The sequence below is a fragment of the Mchenga conophoros genome, linkage group LG20 (genome assembly GCF_057382185.1).
Source record: "Mchenga conophoros isolate Kocher_MC1m ecotype Shallow Benthic linkage group LG20, M_conophoros_male_GT1.1, whole genome shotgun sequence".
Classification (NCBI taxonomy): Eukaryota; Metazoa; Chordata; class Actinopteri; order Cichliformes; family Cichlidae; genus Mchenga; species Mchenga conophoros.
The window spans coordinates 10,364,634-10,386,648 of NC_140545.1; the positions used below are offsets into that span (position 1 = coordinate 10,364,634).

The 22,015-nt window shown below is 40.8% G+C and overlaps 1 protein-coding gene across 1 annotated transcript; it reads right to left on the reverse strand.

The window, feature by feature from the left end:
* Positions 1-1,139: 1,139 nt before the first annotated feature.
* clcnk (chloride voltage-gated channel K) lies at positions 1,140-21,743 on the reverse strand. Its single transcript, XM_085259941.1, is given in 20 exon segments — positions 1,140-2,194; positions 2,433-2,519; positions 4,106-4,186; positions 4,799-4,869; positions 5,270-5,400; positions 9,149-9,365; positions 9,653-9,763; positions 9,914-9,983; positions 10,569-10,721; positions 12,175-12,259; positions 12,474-12,575; positions 12,873-12,957; positions 14,963-15,088; positions 15,611-15,686; positions 17,477-17,554; positions 17,676-17,815; positions 19,350-19,478; positions 19,604-19,735; positions 21,606-21,716; positions 21,719-21,743. Coding segments are annotated over 20 exon segments (2,049 nt in total). The 3' UTR covers positions 1,140-2,155.
* Positions 21,744-22,015: the final 272 nt, after the last annotated feature.

Here is a 22,015-nt window from a genome sequence, read left to right on the forward strand (position 1 = left end):
ATTTTCTGCCCTTGTTCTCAACAATTACTTACATAGTTATTACACTGTCAGCATAACTGAAGAATGCCAGTGTCTTTTCCTTGTGGTAACTCTAGGAAGGATGTCCAAGTCACGAACTGTTACATTCAACACATAGCAGCTATAATTTTAAATTCAGGGGGCCTTCAGTGGGCAACAAGTTTATAAGATTCAGTCAAAATGTGTGAATAGGTTCGTGAAATTTAGGCACCTTACCTTGTTTGAATTTGGTGGATTTCCAGTTTCCTGTTTGTTGATCACTCCCTTGAAGTCTAGTTATGACCACCTCCACTGTGCACTCAACAATTTCTCCTCAGACCTCAAATTTGTGCAGAGGAAAAGTGAAGTTATGTTTCAAATTGACCTGAATTTCACACGGAGATGGTGATGAGAGAGCAGAGCAATTTTCTGCAGTTTTAGTGGAAAAGTCACTGTTCACAAGCCCAAGGGCTTCGTGTTAGGCTGTCAGTGCAGAGTTGTAATATAACAGCCCAAAGAGGCTGAGGGAAAAAATTCAGCAGGAACGATCTGAACCTTGAGGTGTGGCAGCGTAATATATGGCACATGCGCAATGAAAAGGTCTTTTGGTCACATGAGCATAGAGGTCTGGCTCACATAAGTACAGATGTTCAGAACAGGACTTCTACTGAAAGGTTTAAAAATAGCAGCCATGCTGAAAACAGCCCAGGGGCTTACAGGAAGACCTTGAACCAAATTTAAATCAGGACAAGCTTTTTGATTTTACAACCCCAAGTCTGAAACTTCTGAACTTTCAAAATTATCTCTCATAGATACAAGTCACAGGAGAAATCATAGGTCAGTGTACCAAAGTAGTGCTGTGTGATACTGAAATGTTGGTATCGATTACTAATACCAACACCAATATCACTACTTTGAACTTATAAATGCAGCTTATGAGTTGAAGCATCGATTTGCAAATTCTGAACACATTTTAACAAATTAACACAATAAAACACAGCTTTCAGCTTTTCATCAGAATCCAAAATGGTAAATGGTAAAAGGCCTGTATTTGTATAGTGGTTTACTAGTCCCTAAGGACCCCAAAGCGCTTTACACGCTCAGTCATCCAGCCATTCACACACACGTGATGACAAGCTACATTGTAGCCACAGCCAGCCTGGGGCGCACTGACAGAGGCTGCCGGACACTGGAACCACCAGTAGGCAACGGGTGAAGTGTCTTGCCCAAGGACACAACGACCGAGACTGTCCAAGCCGGGGCTCGAACCGGCAACCTTCCAATTACAGGACGAACTGCCAACTCTTGAGCCAAGACTTTATTTATCCCCAAGGGGCAATTATGTATTTTGAAACTTTTTTTGGAGATCTGAAATGTAAATGTGCCCATCTGGAAAGCACTTTGGATTAGCTTCTGTTGTTTAAATGTGCTGTGGGCTGTAAATAAAACAGACGTGACTGTCAAAGGTTCAGACATTTTTCATAGTGCATGTTTTGTTTAACACAATTCATTGGGCTACACACTGAACTTGGAGGATAGAAACAAAGTATCTTATCATATATTGGATTGATCCGCCCAGTTCTTTACCAAAGATACACTACACTGATCCCTTAAAAAATGCCATAAGCAAAAAATAAAAACAAAAACATTTGGGTGTATTTTCAAGGAAGCCTCATCTTGCAAAAAGACCCCCCCCCCCCCTCCAAAGGGGGGGGGGGGGGGTTATTATTTAAGATGCATGGTCACATAACTTTCAGTTGCGCCCCACAGGACCTAATATATACTGAACAGAGACTGACTGTTATTACTTGTATACATTTTAAAACTGTTTTTCTTCTTATTAGCACTGGTTAATATTCTTTGTGCTTACAATTTTACTGTGAGACAAAGTGCAAAGCAGTAAATGAGACTGTGTGCTATCTGCTTAATGGACGAGATCCTTCTAATTACAAAAATAAAAATGAAAGATAATAGGCTCTGATAAATGTTTTTCACAGGAGTTTGCAGGTGATAACAGTATAGTTTGGTGTGCAAATATTGTTAGAGAAATTACATCATTATTAAACACGTTGAGCTAATCAGGCAGAGACGGATACATGTTTATTTAAAATACATTTTGATAGGATGTGCTGACGTGATGATGTCGCTGTGATGTCGCTCAGATTTCTTTGGCCAAGTCCTCTAATATCCTCTTCATCTGGAGGAGAAAAGGGAGAAGGAGGAAGAGATGGAGGTAAGGAACAAATGAGACTGCTTTGAATCCATAAGTAGCTATTTTCTCCCAGCGCCCTGCATAATTTTAACAAATCCATACAAGGACGTGGTCTCGTTTGCACAAAGTAAAGCTCATTTGAGGAACATGGGAATGTGACAAAAACGTGCATGTTGAAGGTAACATCTGTGCATGGGTGAAAGTACACAAAAACACTCCCTACCTCTGGCCACGTGATAAGCCCGACCAGCTTTCCTTCGTCTGCAACAAACAAGGTTTGGGATCCGAGTAAACTCAGTATACTGTGGGCCTGAGAACACGCAGAGGAAAAAAGGGTTAATGGAAGCAATTTCTCAGATGAGATCATAAATATTCATCTGATGTCCTGGAAACTGCAGGGTTTTTGTTGTTGTCGCTGTTTTGTTTCTTCCCCGCTGTTTTGTCAGATACGTTGCAAAGAAGACTTTTTTTTTTAATTATATGCCCTGTGGATGAGACTGTCTTTATCTTCACATATTTAAGTAACTGAGTGTTTAGAGTGTTTTTCAGCCATCTGTTGAATCTAATTTTAATTTGCTCTCATTTGGCTTCATTTTTTGTCTCTTCCAATTTAACGAGAGAAATATCTTGCTCTTTATGTGCTAGGGTAATGTAATCCAATAGTATCTGTCCACTATCATTTGTTAAGCAGTGTAGTGGGGGTTATTATTTCTGAGAACAGCTGCCTTCTTATTTAAAAAAAAAAAAGTCTAGCAAGTCCCCCAAAATAATTGCATATTGTTGATCAGAAACACAAGGATTTGGGTTCGCTGTGTGCAATTCAAACATCTACTTCACTCTAATTGGCTACAAAGCTTTTTGTTTGAGTGTGCAGCGAGAGAGGGAGAGAGAGAGAGCACCAGTTAACAGGGCTTTTAACTGTTGGCACTTGGTTGCTGGTTGTTTGATTGGTTTGTTTGCTGTGGGTATAAAAATATTTTGCAGGAAAAAAGATGGTGACAGCAACAAGGAGCAGGCAATGCCAGAAGGTGGAGGAAGTGTAGTCTCCTGTTGCTGTAGCAGCCGATGAGTCAGTGAAGCACACGTGCCACAGCCTCTGCTACAACTTAAGGTTTTGTGAGGAAGGGAAGAGGATGCTTTTGCAACCCAGCAAGATAAACCCTCTGCGCAAGCTGCAAGTTCACCTGCCAGAGACAAACCTGAGCTCACAAAAGAGATTCATGATCTCATGAGTTTTGCTCCTTGCTTGAATAAAAGTGTTGTGCATTAAAAAAAAAGGTTTATTGTATTTATATTTGAAGCCAAATGAGAGCAAATTAAAATTAGATTCAACAGATGGCTGAAAAAAAAAGTGAGATTTTCTGGCATTCTGACTGCATTCTTTTTAGGAGAACAACAGCAGAGAGAACAGGTGGAGAGAGATGAAGAGTGTGGCAGATGGTTGAGGCACTCTAAGAGCTAGTGGAGAGGTTCAGATAGACAGAGATAAAGAGTTAACACAGTTCAGTTTATCCATTCAGAAAATTTGCTCATTACTTAAGAGAAGCAGGAGATGTGAGACCAGATAGGTCCATTTTCAGAGACAGACTGCATCAGTGTTTTACTCATATCTAAATATTTCAAAACTAAGCTAGCTCCAGTTGCTTTTATTTTCAATTTCAGTCTGTGCATAAATGGAATAAAACAGTGAATAAAACAGCTCATTAGTTATTAGCTGTTTCCAACTGATTACGCTATGCTCTGCTAACTGCCTCCCGGTTTGTGCTTTGGAAAGTGTGCATCATCCTCCAGTTCTCAGAAAGTGATAAACAGGATTTCTTGCAATTGTTGGGCCAACTGTTGCTTTAAATCAATGACTGGTAACGCTGCCAGTTCCATTTAACAAAGAGCCCCTACCTCCTGAACAGTGTTGTGAGGTGATATCACGATGGAGGTTTGGTAAATGCAGCATCCTTCATCCAGATGTTTCTCCGGACTCTGCACACACACATGGTTTTCGATTGCTCATAAACATGAATCAGTAATTTGGAGTAAAATGCAACTGAAATATACAAAATCAAATGTTTATTTATTCAAATTATAATTGGTTAAGAAAAATATTCATGGTATAAACTCAAGTCAAGTAAATGCCTTGATTGGTTTTATATTGTACTTGCATAACAACACTAGAAACTAGAAATTTTAATGTAAGTTTGTAATTACAATACAGTCAACATTTTGGGCAGACATTGTTTTGGAGTTTCACAGCTAAGCACGACCTGGAATTAATACCAGTAGGTTCCATTTTCTTGAAAAACTGATTTCCTACTTTTAACAGTTTATTGTAATCCTCTAAAAAAATAAAATAAAATAAAGTATTTTTCTGTGAATAGAAAATCCTTTAAAGTGGATGTGAGTTGTCATGAAATGAGCTCTTCCATCAGTTCGCAGTCCTGCCAGCACATCCTACTTCAATCATCTTTTTTTTCCAGCTGTTTCACATTCAGTCAATGTCAAATGGATTGCACGGACACGCTCTTCTTTTTAAACGGCTGCTTTTAAAAAAAAAAAAACCTCAGTGAACTCTCTGTCTCCATTCAGCCTTTTCACCTCAGTCTTCCAGCGACGCAGGAACGTCAGCAGCTCTGATCGCAGGACAAACCCCAGCAAAATCTGTGACTCTTCAATAAAACAGAGGAGAGAAAAATCAATTTTCTTTGCCACAGTCGGTGCTGCAGTTTAAAGTGCGCGCAGCTCTCTAGCGGCTTTGAGTCATCTGTTCCAAACACAAAAATTTATCCGTGCAACTGCTGCCGAAAGGCTCAGCTGCCCAATTGATTATTTTCTCATAATTGTCACCTTCTCGGGGAAGCACTTTTATGAAGCTGTACTGCTGCAGCCTTTAAGATGGCTACAACTTTTCATCATTTTATTTTACTTTCAGTTGATCTTTGTGATGTCATACCTGTGCGTGCGCTTTAGACCAGCATGTATGTAAAATTTAAAAGCAATAAAATGAAGAAGAGATAATATAGGCAGACTATTGGAGTGAATTATGATCAAATACATTTGTCCGCTCACCGTAGGAGTCTACCACAGGGATTTGCATTTCAGTGCTGGTTCTGACAGCTTGCTCAGCCTCCACTGGCCCAGCTGCTTTCTGAAGCAGCACCGATTTCACCGCAACCTGTCCGACTGGTGTGGATGGAAGCCTGCAAGAGAGATGAATCGTGTCACACCTGGAGAAAAAGCAGCAGTGCTTAAATTAAATGATCAATTCTGAAATTGCATAATAGCGGCTGCCAAATGATAAACAGGAACGCATAAAGGAGAACTGCAATGCTCTGCTTTTACTGATGAATTTGGATCACTTCCACCCCTCATACTCAGGAAGCATGTTGTATAAGAGCTGGTTGGAAGTCAGACAGTACAGCTGCTGCTGTCAGGGCAGTGATATAGAAGACCTTTTGTTATTCCAACAACACTTCATCTGACAGACATAGGCTGATCCATGCGTGGTCTGAACTTACCAAAGTGGTGTCATGATATCTGTTAGTCCTGTGTGATACTGTCGATTTCGGTATCGATCTGATTATTAGTTAACACGACAAAATACACTTTTCAGCCTTTATTTATTTTGAAACTGGGTTTCTGGCACTTTGGGTCAACTTCTGCTGTTTAAACGTGCTATAGGTTATAAATAAAATATATCTGAAAGTGTGACAGCATTAAGCATGAGAAAGCATTAGCCCTCTCAAGGCAGGCGTTGCCAATTTGCAACACTTAAAAACTAACAACCTGATTACGCCACATACATATTTTATGAGTTTTTTTTTACTCAGAAGTACCACTGCAGGACTTGGTTGTGCATTAGCAACTAAAAACTTAATTTGAGCCTGAGGGTTAAGGGCTGATATCCTGTGTGGGTGGCAAACAGATGATGATCCAAGTATAGACACATAAATCTCTGTTACATCTGAGTTCATTTGGATTTTCATTCTAATTACAGTTCTAAGCAGATATATGATTACTGACATTCATAGCCTCTGTGCCCAGTTTCCAGATATTGTCAGTGTGGGTTGTCATGATGAGTTTCTGTTGGGTTTTTTGTGGCTGACTTGGTTAAAAGATTAAATTCATTGTTGTGAGTGTTTTGATTCTGATGGTCGCCTGTGCTCCTGGGAATCGCCTGGTAATCAGTTGTAGGCGAGACAGGTTTGTTGATTGTTGATTGGTTAAAACGTTTTGATGCATTCTCAATCATCCAGGAAAGTAAATCTCCAAAAATTGATTCTGTTCATCTGGACGTAGCGTTTTGTGGGAGAAACGTTTCGTCACTCATCCAAGTGACTTCTTCAGTCTCAGCTGACTGCAGGTTTCCCCAAATCTTATAAACATCCAGAACACCCTGGATTTCGTTGAGAAGGTGAGAGATGTCATTATTGAGACAGATGAAACCATGGTCTCGTACGACGTTACATCTCTCTTCACTTCCATCCCAGTCACGGAAGCGTTGGAGGTAGTCCGTAAGAGATTACAGGATGACCCCAACCTCAGCAACAGGACCACTCTCAGCATCAACCAAGTGTGTTTGCTTTTGGAACTGTGTCTTCATTCCACCTACTTCACATACAAGGGTCAGTTCTACAGGCAGAAACATGGGTGTGCCATGTGCTCCCCAGTTTCACCCATCGTGGCCAATTTGTACATGGAAGAAGTGGAAAAGAGGGCTTTGCTATCCTACCCTGGAACACCACCAAGCCATTGGTTCAGATATGTGGATGACACCTGGGTGAAAATTAAATCTTAGGATGTACTACATTTCACGGATTACATTAACTCGGTGGACCGACACATCAAATTCACCAGGGAGGATATGAAAAGTGGCAGGTTAGCCTTCTTAGACTGCGAGATTTCCATCAGTAATGGGGAACATCTAAAAGCTGACATTTACCGTAAACCTACACATATGGATCAGTATCTAAGGTTTGACTCTCATCATCCACTGGAGCACAAACTGGGTGTCATCAGGACGCTACAACACAGAGCGAACACCATCCCCACTGACACAGCGGCCAGGGAGGCAGAAGAACAGCACATCAAGAAGGCCCTGAGTAAATGTGGTTATCCCAGCTGGACGTTTGTCAAAGCTGGGAAGGCACCTAAAGAAAGCTCCAGCCGATCCAGGAGAGAAGGACAACCGCTGCCCAAGCGAAAACCTGTAGTGATCCCATATGTGTCAGGAGTATCGGAGTAGTTGAGACGCATTTTTTTCTAAACACCGGGTCTCTGTGGCTTTTAAACCCCAAAACACGCTGCGCCAAAAATTGGTCCACCCCAAGGATCGGGTCCCCCGACACAAACAGAGTAACATAGTGTACGCCTTTAAGTGCCAGGAGGAGCGCCAGGATTTATACATCGGGGAAACCAAACAACCTCTGGCGAAGCGGATGGCACAACACAGAAGAGCTACCTCGTCAGGCCAGGACTCTGCAGTCTATTTACACCTACAGGCCAGTGGACACTCTTTCAAGGATGAGGATGTACACGTATGGACAGGGAGGAACGCTGGTTTGAGCGCGGAGTCAAGGAGGCCATTTTCATGAAAAGGGAAAGACCATCTCTGAATCGAGGAGGGGGCCTAAGGGTACATCTTTCGCCATCTTACAATGCTGTGATTGCAGCCATTCCCCAACTATACTGCTGTGAAAAATGAAAGGAACTCTTTCAAAACACATCAAAAAGTCGTGCTGGATGCACTGATATGGACTGGATAATGTGCTTGGAATGAAAGTAAGGAAATTAAAATACAACCTACAGGGGACTGAATTCAAAGACATACCTAAAATCAAAGTGCAAAAATGTTGCAGCAGGCTGGCCCATTTTGCACAAATTTCATTGCAGAAACTAAAAATGGTGCTCAGTAGTTTATATGACCCCCACATGCTTGTATGCAAGCCCGACAATGTTGGCGTGTGCTCCTAATAAGACAATGTCTGGTGTCCTGGGGGATCTTCTCCCAGATCTTGTGCCAGTCCAGATTGCCTGTACTGTAGAGGTTTGAGCATCCCTCCATGAACATGATTCCCCAGACGATCGCTGATTTACCGCCAATCCGGTCATGCCGAATGAGGTTGATGGCAGCATAATTTCTCCAGATCCTTTCACGTGTGCTCAGGGTGAACCTGCTGTCATCTGTGAAAAGCACAGGATGCCAGTGGTGGACCTGCCAATTCTGGTATTCTATGGCAGTGATCATCCTGTTCTGTCAAAGGAGCAGACATCAGTCCTGCTAATGGTTTAAGGACCTTCTACGGTCCTGTCAGCTCTCCTAGGGTAACTGCCTGTCTCCTGGAACTCAATAACACCAAAGCAGCTAAAACTGATGAACAACCTGACCCGATCAACATCCCAGACGTTCAACTAACTTGATGCTGTACTCTGATTAAAAAGTCTTCCCATAATTTTTTAAGCAGTTTATATACAGCCATACATAAAAGTGTTAGTTGTATGATTATTTACACTTTGGTTGGCTTCCTTATAGTTTTATAGTTTCAGTCATGGACTGAAGTTTTGTTGAAACTTTTGATACTCGGCATAACTTCAGAGTCGGAGGATCCAAACATCAACTGATGAAATATTTCACTGTGAAACACTGTTTGAAAAACAAGCTTTGAACAGCAATGAGAAAACCTAAAATTAACTAAAACAAACTTTATATTTTATTAATATAAACTTTGTATTCAGTTTTTTTCACATTTTCACACATTTCCCCATTTCTGGCTAGAATTCAGTAATAGTGTACATTTTCATGCCTTATATATTGATATGACTTTCTTACTAATATAATGTTATTACACACACTGCTCAGCTAGATGCAAAAAACCCACAATCAGCACCAAAGTTTACAGGTTTGCAGGTTTACTACAGATTGTCAGACGGCCTTTTGTGTTTACTTACTGAGGACTTGCCTTCTTCAGAGAGGGAAGGTGTGGGAGCCTCTTGCTGATGGACAAGGCATCATAGAAAGATGGGCGTTGTCCAGAGCGTGACAGGGCGTTGGCCAGCAGAGTCGCCAGGAGGATGGGTACAGCATGCGTGAACTGACCAGTCAACTCTATAGCCACGAGAACTGGGGACAAAGTGTGTGTGACAGCGCCAGAGAAGGCCGCTGCACCTAAAGCAGACCAACCATACGATGCACTTTGAATTGTTGCTTTGTTAAATTTAATGCCACATTTCAGCAAATTTACTTAAAAACTTAAAAAGTTGAAAGGCATGATGATGATAGAAATTAACTTATTAGCTAAAACTGGGTTCAAATTGTAGCTCTAGGAAAATGTTTAGCAAAATTTGAAGTAAACTGATTAATGCAGGCAAAATTGTCCCTTTCAGACATTCAGGCAAAAGTCAATGCGAGTGTAAAATATTAGCACCAAACTACAGCTGGTCAGGTTTTTCTACCAGCAAGTGCGTAGCCTCCTGGGTTTACAGAAGCCCACTGCTGGCCTGGAGTCACTCCAGTGGAAGACAAATAAGCGGCTCCTTCCCCAATCAAACGCCCAATAGCTGCCCCTGGAAAAGAGAAACCAAAACGACCAATAAGAAAGGGTTTCTTACTTAGTAGCTTTGCCATGTTAGGAAAAAGACAGCATTTCACTCCTGCAGATGGGGGATGCAGTGAGACGGACTTGTTATATTGAAATTGAAAGTTGAAACACTCACCATAGATGAACACTGGCATGAAGTATCCAGCTGGCAGAGGCAGGGTGCAGGCGAGGACCAACATCCACATCTCAGACACAACACACAAAGACACAGAGCATCCAGAGGAGTCACATCAGGCTGTGTTTGCACTGCTCTCATTTATGCACAAATGATTCCATTATGTGCATTTGCGTTTCACATTTAAATGTAGAAATGAGAGAACTGCTCATTGGTTCCTGCTAAAGTGACTATCAGAAGCTGTTCTCAGTGTAGAAATTTTCTTTTAAACTCATTTTCTTTTTTGTGCGTTTCCAAGGTGTTCTGTCTGCTTCAAACACAAATGAGAAGAAGAGATGTGTGGACACATAATGGGACTGATTAAAACCAGTAACTGGGCTATTACTTTAATAGCTGTTAAAGGTCAAAAACCCATTCTTTCCACCCGCAGTGCTGGTATGACTGAGCATCAAGCATCACAAGACATTTCATCCTCAAAGGTTAAACAGCCTTTAGTTTGCCTATTCTATTGTGAAAATGTCAATTACTGTATTCCAATTATGGGTCGCTGTGACCCAGCAGAGAGGAACAAGAGGAGTCGCAGCCGAGTTTGGTGCCTTCTTAGGATTCCTAGACAGATAAAAAGATGATTTCATTGACCTTTGCATTCCTGTACCTTCATGAGCAGAAAGAAAACTAAAGAGAAGTAGACAGAAGTCCCTGATGAGCTCCACTCCAACAAAGGCTGCAGCTGCTCGGAGGTGTTGTGGGATTGTGAGGTCCACTGCCTGCTATCCAGGAAAGAAGTGAGGAGCTCCTTCATGGTGTACTGATTAAAAGATTAGTGATATTAGTATTACTACCTCACATTATGAAACAAAAACAGACTGATGCTAACATTGGTCCTCATTTACAAAGAGTGCGTTTGCACTGGAGCTGGGCGGATCGATCCAGATATCAACAGCAACGCCGGTGTTGGTATCGGATCGATACTTTGTTTCTATCCTTTAAGTTCAACATGTAGGAATTGTGTTAAATTATTTTCTAAGAAATAAAAAATATAACTCAATCAGGCATTATGAAAAATATCTGAACTTTTTCGTGTTGACTGTCACATCGATTTTACTTATAAACTATAGCACATTTAAACAGCAAAAGCTGACCCAAAGCACTTTATAAAAAGGCACATTTGCATTCTGGGTCTTAAAAACCTCAGTTTCAAAATACACGAAAAGCTGAAGTACGAGTTTTATTGTCTTCTCTAATTACAGCCACAGATTTAGTGGCTGTTAAAATCAGAAAATGCAAATTCACGATGATTCATCTCATAACTCATTACACGCTGCTCTTCCCTACATAAGCTGCCATTAAGTTAAAAGTATCGATATCAGTGTTCGTATCGGGAATTCTGGCCCTGTATTTGGTATTGGATGGATACCAAAATTTGCACACAAATCTGCATGAAAACTGTGTGTACCAATATTTTTTAACATTATTTTTTTGACCTTTATTAGATAGCACAGTGGACAGCAGGCAGCAAAGGTGGCAGAGAGTGGGGAAAAACAAAGGGCCTCATGTTCGAGCTGAACCAGGGCTGCTGCCTAAACTGGTAGTTTTTCATGGAATAATTAAGCAGTGGCTCATCAATGCACATGACCGACATTTTCAGATGCACTACCTCTGCTAAGAGCATTTCTATGCTGATATTCATTCTGATGTGATGGTGATATTCAACAACGGCATCAATTAGCGTCTTTGCTAGCTTAATGGGATTATTATGATTTGAAGAAAAAAAAAAACAGCAATCAGAGTCAATCAGAGCTTTTTAAATGGAATTAGGAAACAAGAAAGTTTCTTCTTTATGTTAGAACTGGGAAATTATTCAAGAAGCTTTGCGCCAAAAATCTCAGTTATGAGTTACTGAGATAGAATTAGATATTGTGAGCTGACACCCTGACAGAAATAAAAGTGAAATAAGCCTCTGTGGTGAGTGTAATAATGTCTAAGGAAGAGCAAAGTAATGACAAACACAAACAAAGTGTTTGAGCTTGTAATGGAGTTAAACAATCTGATCAGGCTCAGATCAAGTGTTGGAGTGAGCGGTGAAATTGTTGCAGACTATAATTGTGGATTAATAGTTACAATTTATAGGAGGATGAGAGCAACGCAGCATACACGGGAGTGACTCAGAATAAAGTGCATTATAATGAAGGAACATTCAGACGAAAGCAACAGCGTGACTCACTGCAGTGTTTATGTCTTTAAATGCTGCTGATGCCCACCTTAGAAGCCATGTAATGACCAGCAAAATGGGGAAACGTCAGTGATGCCAGGAAGAAGACAACCATGCCTGAGTACAGAGCCTTCCTGCAAAATACAGGCATTTGGTTCATTCCATTAGCTTTTAAAATTGTCTGTCTGACTTCTAAATAACCTGAAATGTTTTCCTATCTACTCTAGTCCATGCTTTCAGGGGTTTAAAGTGTGTTACTCGACAAATATTTGCTTCTATCTGGAAAAAAAGGCAAATAAGTTGTCAACCAGATTTTACAGCACAATTCAGGTTGCAAAGAGCTCTCACTCTGTCGTCAGCATCTTGGCGAAAACTGGGTTTGTTTTAGTGAAACGCAGGATCCACCTGTGGCAGAAGAGGTAGCAGCAGCTCACAGCCCCACACAGCAGCCTGTTTTCAGACAGTGACACAAACCACAGTGAGAGATGAGAGGCTAATTTTAATCCAGGCAGCAACAGACTATCGGAAGTCATTACACTTGGAGAAGTCATGGGAAGGAGAAGGAGGAGGAGGAAATGGTTGAGATGAGACTAAAAAAATTGGAATGCTAATTGGTACAGCAGGAAAAACAGCTGGTTTTCATTGTGACTGATATGAATACGAATGCCAGAAGTCAGGGATTATCTGTCAGACAGAGAATAAAAGAGGACCTGTTTGATTATGCAGATACTGTCAAAATAAACCTACCCCAAGAAAGCAAACAGCAGAATTTCCAGCGGGTAGAAAGGTAAAGCATCGGGGAAATTAGTTCTGAACAAGGCCTGGAGAGTCTCTGTGGACATAAAACAAATTGCATCACTTCAATCTTCCCCACAGCCTTTCAAATTTAATAATCCCTCACATTACTGAACTCAAAATGTATTGGATTTTACAGTCTGCCAGCTTAAATGCTTCCAATAACTTTGCCAAAGTTGATGTTTGACACGGCGAGTTATTATATAGCTGTCAACATTACTGACAACAGAAAGAAATAAAATCAGAATTTAAAAAAAGAAAATATTTCATTTATTAAGGATTTACTTCAACATGAGACATCTTCATGATAAATACCATGAGAGAGATGGAGAGTCTGTTTATGTCAGACAGTCTGGCACATGGGTTTCTGAGAGATCCATGTGTCAACATGATCAATAGGCAACTGAAAAAGCTGCAGTGACATACATCTTCTGCCCACTGGTGGATTATTGGTGCACTGCAGGCAGTAAAGGAGCTGCTGTCATGTAGACAAAGCAACAGGCCACACAGTCTCTTCTTTGAATTCAGGTGTTTTCAGCCCAGTTACCACAGGCTCAGAAAAATCAAGCACCTATCCACGCAGTCTGCTTTTACAAACACTGGTAAGAGAACAAGTCGTTCTGCAGAGCTCACTGAATTCCAACGCTCCTCCAAAGTGGATGCTGGATGCTTAAGTGGAAGTGAATGCTGATCAATGTAAAAGGAAAACATGCTAAAAAAGCAGAAAGTAAAGCCAGACAATGCAAATAACCAGGAGCCACTAGGAGTGATTTTACAGAAAACTCTGGGAGTGGATAGACTTTGTGGTCGACCTGGCAAAGGTCAAGGGGTGACTGAGACAATAACTATAAAAGGACATGAGCCTAGAGGGAAACGGGTGGGAAAAGCAGTGGGGACAAATCAGGGATGACAAGGGAAGTAGAACCTTTAGCAAGGCACAGGGGACAAACATCTATGAAAATAAAACAGGAAGTGGCAAGACGAGCAACACCAAACACAGAGATTGAGACGGGCAGGATGAACTGAAACAATAACTTAATATAAACAAAACCAGGAAAACCGAGGGAAAACATAAAGCAACTGTAAACAGTAAGTATTAAAATAACCAAAACTAAGAGATCCTTAACTTAGAAAAACTGGGACAGCAACCCAGGACCATGACATGATCAGCTGTCAATGATACTACTGCACAGTGGAAACCAGCGTCACCAAGTACTAAAGGCACACAGTGTAAAAAAAAAAAGAAGTGTCCAACGCTCTGCTGACTCAGTAACTGCAGACTTCCAGATCTTCTCTGACATTAACATCAGCATAAAAACTGTGCGGTTGGAGCTTCATGTCCTGTGTTTCTACAGCTGAGCGCTCATGTAGGTGTAGCGTGTAGGTGGCCCAGTATAATCTAGGACACATGTTTAAAATGTCATTATTTTCCTACGCAGTTGTTGGTGTTAAGTGGTCCAGCTTTTAAAAAGGAAATAGCACAGTGTCCTTGTAAGTCTGACTTCAGTAAAATCTCAGCTCTTCAGTCATTATCATCATATTATCTTGGCCTTGTTGCTGTGAGGAGCTGTTACTGTGGCCTGATTATTGAGCTGTTAGCTGCTGGAAAGCAAGTTTATTACCCTAACCCTTCCCTGCAGGAATTTGGTGTTTGGATCCAGTTTGAATCAACACGCTGTCTGGCTGTCTGGTGGAAGGCTGTGGATAATTAATAGATTTGGACCCTCTGAACCACTTACTCGACGTACTGCTGAACATTTTTCTCTGACATCTGTTTCAGCTCCACTGCCCCAAGCACTGATACAGAAAAACAAGGCGCGCATTCATATTAAGCTTCTCATTTTAGAATATTTCGATTTTGATTGAGTGAACTGTGTTCTTCTTTCTTTTTTTGGCCAATGCAACACAATAATTTTCCATATTTGGAGGGAATTCCTTCTTCTTCTTCTAGGCTTTATTTGGCTTTTTTTTCTGTGACTCTAAAGTAAACCCTCTACTTCTAGACTATTAAAGGAGCGAGTGGTGTTTAGTGCATCCATCACCTCCATCTCCACCCCACACTGCTAAAAGTCGGAAGGTCAACGCCCCACAGGCTGCTGAGAAGAAGCATGGGCAGTAATGCCTCAGGGCGAAGTGAGAGCTCATCACCTCCACAGAGAACAACACACCTGCAGGGGAAGAGGAGCAAAGACACAAAGGAATAAGGTGCAGATGACATTTTGCATGCGACGGCAGTAGCCCTTTCTACTTTAAACAGTACAATCTTTGGAAGGCTGTAATAAATAGTGTTGTCTGCATCTATGCCAACAGAAATAGGGGTATATTTCAGGTGTTAACAGACCCCCTGCTGTTTTATGTAAATTGTGACATTTTGAGCTTATCCTTCAAGCACAAACCTTTGGCAATGAACCTCCAGCAAGGATGCAAAAGAGAAATGGAGGTAAGAAGATCAAAATATTAGGCGGAGAGGTGATCAAAGGAGGAAGAGGTGAGGGAGGAACATATACAAACACGATGGGGGACCAAATAGGGCTGAGGGAGGATAAAAGGGAACAGCAACTTTGTGAAGCATGCAAAAGGGAAATCAAAGGCAGAAAAGAGCATTACCTGAGTAACTGTGCGAAAAACAGATTTGCTGTGAGCAGATACATAAAAAGTAAAAAAAAAAAAGCTCAACCTGGCTTTCTCACCGCCAATGGGAGCTCCGAAGCAGCTGGCTACCCCGACCCCGGCAGATACAACCAACATTTGTCCAGCTGCTTTTTCCTACAAGAAACACATGCTGTAGTGTGTGTGCTGTCTCTTTTTTCAGACTTTTATGCTTTAAAGAACGTAGCAGGATTTCATTTATTGTTTTCCAGAGAAGCATTTCACACCCCGTCTGAGCCCATCTGAGGTCCCTTGCTATGATTCAAATAACATGGCCTCCAAACAGTGGAAGAATCAAACACAAAGCTCTTAACATTTAGACATCACTCAGGCCTTAACAAGCATGTAGAGCCTATGTTCTCTTATTGTGTTTCCTGTAAAGATGACTCTGTCTTTACTGGAATTATTCCAGTCCTTCGATGTGATTCATTTTTTCTGACGTGTCAAAAGCTGCAGTTCCTCAAACGGCCACTCGTGGCTGGCTCCAAAAATGAGTCGTCCTCCATAGACCATCATGTTAAAACGCACAAATTTAAAGTATAAATCAAAAATGCTTGCAACCTGAAACAAGAAGCAATTTTAGTTTTTATCGCTAATTTTCTCATTTAGGACAACTGCATGAGGGTTGAAGTTTGCATGATTTGCTTATGGCAGCTTTGGCTGAGAGGTGGAAGATGACACTGCCCACTTACAGCTAGAGCAGCGGTCCCCAACCCCCGGGCCTCGGACCTGTACCGGTCCGTGAGTCGTTTGGTACCGGGCCGCGAGAGTTGAGGCTCAGGTGTGAAATGTATGGTTTTCAGGGTTTTTAGCGGTTTTCAGCGTTATTTTGTTATCGTTTTTATCGTTAACTCGGTTTTCCTGGGTCTTTTCACGTGTGTTATGAATAAATCTTCTTTTTTTCGGTACCGGTACTAGTTTTATTTTGTTGTATTTATCCGCGACACCTTAAAGGCCGGTCCGTGAAAATATTGTTGGGCATAAACCGGTCAGTGGCACAAAAAAGGTTGGGGACCGCTGAGCTAGAGCATTTTGGAAAGGCTTCACCTCAGCACTGATCTGGACCTCTCAAAAACATTTGCGTCCTTTTGAGCATTTTTAATGGAATTATCTGACAAATAATGGGCTGCTGTGCGATTAATATTTCTAGACTGTCCAGGAAGACTGTAGACAAGTTCTAGTATTATATTTATGCATCACTTACTTTTATTTCACTTAGCACTTATTTCAGCACTTTCATTATCAGGTATCTGTTACAGCAGTTAGGCTTTGATCTTAACCCAAGGATTAAATGTGTTGCAATGAGGTAAGCAGAAAGAGATGAAGATGACAAATAGATTCTGAGTCAGAATTATTTGTCCAAACAGATTAGGGGTCCTATTTACAGCAAAATGATGACATCCAGTGTTCACACTCCTTTTGTTTTTTACTAACTTCTAAATCTCTTTTAGCCACTAAATGGATTTATATAGCACCTTTCCACTTGTGCTGAGCACTCAACTTTCTGTCTCACTCAACTGTGTCATTCACCCGATCAAACATTTATTTAGGCCTAAGCTCACGTACTGCTTTGGAGACAAGTAAAAGTTCTGTATTTTGTGCAAAGACACTTGGATTGGTGGACTGGAGGGGTCAGGGATTAATCCAATGACCTTGTGATTGGTAGATTACCTACTCTAACACCTGAGCTTCAGCTGTGCCACTAAATCATCTCTGGCTTTGTTTGCCTGGTGTTTGGTACCTGATGTGCAATATAAGGGGTTTATCAAAGCTTTTCTCTTTTTTTTTAACTGAAAGGTTTCTGGGCTTAAATATCAAAAAAGTTGAATTAAAATGTGCTTTATTTCTAACATACACAGACTGTTTTAATGTACAGCATCCTTTTTAGTTACTTCTCTGTGCTTTACCTTCTTATCACGTTGTATGAGAGTGCAGAGATTGCTCAGGTAACCTCCCACCATGGTGGAAAGATGCACAAATGGACCCTGATGTTTCGAGGTAAATATACAGAACCGTCACAACAAATCAGAAAACACACCATTAGCAAAATGATTACATTACTGCTGCGCATTCTGAGTAACAAAAAGACATGCTGAGTCATCTTACCACTTTGCCCAGGAAAACAGTGCTGCCAGCAGCCAGTGTACAGATGAGGCCCAAGAACTTGGAAAACAAATTAGTGAGAGACAAATAATGCAGCATTTCAAATCCCGCCAACATGGTTCTCACCTCTGGTATCCCTGAGCCTGAGAAGATAAACAATTGGGAGTACAAGATTGAGTTTGAGGTACAAAAGCAATCACAAAGGCAAAAAAGACTATTATAGGTGAATACGCAAGAATGATTTTTGAATGATTAAATAGAGGGGAACGTCAAGGCAAGGATTTCTTTGGGACTTAAAAAGACCATCAACACAAAACAGGCAAGCTGAAGATGAACTGTGTTTCAGTATTTGATTGTAAAGGCTATATCTGCACAGGGGGATTTTGGTTGCATAAATCAAACCAATTTCTCCTTTTTTATGGTTCAGCTGAGATGTCTCCTTGTTTGCTTTGTTTGCAAGTAAGAGACCAGAGGGACCGCTGGGCTACAGTACAGAGCTGCACTGCGAACGGTGGACAGATAGAACACATAGTCCCTTAGATATGCTTTATCCTACATCCTTCATACTTCATACAAGATTTCTGAGACTGCTAATATCATAGTTGACTTCTTCATATCTCATTTGACTGTTTTTCAATACCATTTATTTTAGATAGACAGAAAGACGTTTTCAAGAGAAAAAAAGTGGGTGATGAAAAATGAATATTCACGTTCATTTGTGCTCATTTAACTTTTTTCTAAGACTATAATGAAGATAAAAAGGTTGAATGTCCTTTCATGTTACGGTGTGGCCGCACAAAATCACCTTGGATAATTAGCCTTTCTAATCTTATGCCGTGTTGTAGCCAAACACTACATAACTTCCACGGTAATGATCACTTGTAAGTGAATGAATGGCAAAAGCTTGCTACTGCAATACTCATCAGCTCACACACATCCACATTTGGTAGAGACTCAGTGTTTGCTTAGCTGTCACATCTAAAAAAAACTGGTGCTTTAAAGCATGGGCTCACAATTTTTCCAAGTCTGTCTTACAACAATAATCAGGTTTGCATGTAAATATATGGAGAGTTTTTCGTGCTGTAGTAGTTCCTGTTGTTCACAATAATAATCACTTTCTATTGACTTTTAACCCTGTAACAAGTGTTTGAGACCTCTATATCATTAGTGTTATTGTTTTGTATGTTTATGTTAAAGTTGAATTAAAAGTATAAATAAATAGCATAAATAATATAAATACATTCGAGTCTGAATCTAGAGGCATTATGAGGCGTTGATGATATGAGTTGTAAAGAAAAATCAAGTCTTTTTAGTTATAAACATCATCTTTGGACACAAATAGTTTTGCTTTTTTCTTTCAGTTTTGACATGGACACCTTTGTTTTAGGTAAGCTTGTTGATTAAAAATGTTCTCACAGAACTAAATTGCATACTGAAGAACGTTTCAAGGAAGGGGTGTTTTCTGCTAGAGCTTTGTTTGTAGTGTGTGGTGACTATCCCCCAAGCCACAATCTAACTAAGATAGATTTGAGACCTAAAATAAAAACTAATTCCCTCTTTCTTCACCTGTGGACTTGGACGGTTGCAATGCCATGCTCTCAGAATACAGAGAAAAGCAGCACAGCCTGTGAAAAAACACCTGAACTAATCATGTTTCCTGCTTGTTGCTCAACAGACCTGTGGAGAAAGGACAGATGTTGTGGGAGAATGATGATGCAATGGCACAAATACATGCTGGGTAAAGAGTCCAGCAGAGAAACTGCAGCAAAACATTTCCTTCCAGCATCGTATAAAGCCACTGGTGAGCTGCAAGAGACACGAGAGAGAAGCACTGATTATTTGTGTGCTTTGCTTACTTAGCTTGTGTGTGTGTGTGTGTGTGTGTGTGTGTGTGTGTGTGTGTGTGTGTGTGTGTGTGTGTGTGTATCCACCTCGCAGCAGCTTCGCTACACTGAGGTCCATGAGGAAACTGAGGATGGCAGTCAAAATACCCAGAGCAGCGTAGCCATACCATTCAATCCCACACACTGTTCCCAGACAACACCTCAGCTTCAACAGCAGCTCTAAGGAAACAAAAAGGTTTAGCATGTCAGAGCAACAGCGTTGTGCTGAGATGTTACAGAGGTGGTAAAGTTAAAAGGTAAAGTTCACAATTACTTGGAAAGCTGTGGAGCATTAAAGTTTTACATTTTTCATCAGATTGGATTCAGTTCAGTTTCGATTCAGCAGTTTCCAGAGCAGGTTTGAATCTTTTAGGTTAGTTTGCATTGTTTGATTCCAGCCTTCTAGTTGTTGCCTTTGAATTAGATTGTACAAAACAATCTGAAAATATAAACACTTGGGTCACAGTCGTATGAGCACCCCAACGTATTGAACATAAATGATCATATTAAAAATAGGCCAAAACTAAGGATATTTTTTGTCTTCATCTTATTCTGTTCTACTTTTGTTTGTCCACTTGGAGTTAACCTCTTAAATGGTAAATGGCCTGTATTTGTATAGCGCTTTAAGCTCCAACGCCCCCTGATACGGGGGCAAAAGGCAGGAGATCAGGTAGGCTTGGGGCTTAAGAGGTTAATAATAATAATAAGGTATACTTTATTGATCCACGTGGGGAAATTCCTCTCTGCATTTAACCCATTCCCTCAGTGGTGTATCCTGGGGTAATCAGTTGTTTTGGGTCTCACAACATCACAGACCCTCGCTCAGGTGAGCCACCCGATGGTGATCAGGCCTTGACTTGCATACCAGTAGCTACCAACGGATCAGCCCTCTTAATCCACAGCCACCTTGTGGCTTTCTCTGCCGCTTCACTCACAGCCTGGATGGCATTCTTTTTGGCTGCCCCAGCCACACCCAGCCAGCAGAGGACTTTGCAGTGATCATCCTGCAAAGCCCCTGGATCGCAGGAACGCCAACGATACCGACCATTGCCCGGGCCTTCGGGCAGCTGCTGACGTGTTCTAGGGTGCCTCTTCCAGAACACAGGGGACAGATTTCCCCCACACTTGTGTATTCAACTATGGAGCTGTGCACAATCCTTATTTTTTTCCATTTGTGCAAGGCTTGAGTCAGATAACTTAACTTGAAACAACACCTACAGAATCGCATAAGCTAATATTGAAGTAAGCACCCATCAGAACAAACACTAATATGTTCAAACATGCTGTACTTGAGTAGAACTACAGACACTAGTGCTAAAAAACACTCCAGAAAAAGCTGAAGTACTGATTTAACCTCTTTACTCAAATAAAAGTGAAAAAGTACAGGATCTGAAATGTACTCAAAGTATAAAGTAGCTCTTTGGAGGATGTTTCTACCACATATATTTGTGTAAAGGTAACAGGAATATTTTAGCACTAGTATTTGTACTTCTACTGTAGTAAAGAATGTTTTTACTTACTTCAGTATTAGCACGAGTGGTTCTGTAGTTGTTGTTTCAAGTTAAGTGACCTGACCCAAGCCTTGCATGAATCTAAAAAACAAGGATTGTGCGCAGCTCTGTGGTTGGATACACAAGTAACAATGAAATCAAATGACAGTTTAGTATAACTGAAATAACAGAAGTATAAAAATATAATATGAAAGTTAAATCACCAGATGTATAGTATGAAATATAACAGCAAACGATTATACTTGGGTATGAGAACTGAATATTAATAAGATATCAAATCAGTAATTAGGTTTCAGTGTTGCACCCTGTCCTTAGAGCAGAAAATACATATTTAAAAGATGTGATAATATCTTATCAATAAACTCTGTTATTGAGTTCAAGATTCTGATCAATGTATGACTTTTCAGATTGAGGTCAAACCAAACTGGAGCTCCAGCGTAAAACTACATACTTGATTAAGATTGCACATGGCTGCTCTCAGATAGATTGATTGCATCAGTATTGATCAGATTATAACGATTTTCCAACGTCACTCTGACCTTTGACAACAGCACGGTGCCGTCTGCATGGTTTCCATGGATCCGAAAGGAGCGGGCTCTTATTATGGGATGTGTCCGATTGATTTTCTTGCTCCCAGTTGTTGTTCTCGCCATCCGCTTTACTCCTTCGAGGCTCATCCGGGCTCTTCATTTTGCCTTGAAGTGTTTGCATTGCAGTGTGACTAATGCAATTACAAATAAGCTGCTTGAATGAAGATAAAATACTTACATGTAAGACAAGCAGACTTACCTTCAAGCCCCAATTGAAGTAGTATGATGTGTTACAGACAAACGTCTGTGTGTAGTACGTACAAACTGGTAGCTGGTTGTCAACTGACCTCTGTTAATGTGTTATTATTAAGGTGATGGGGCAGTCACGGCTGAAAGGGTAGCTAATATTAACTCTTTGG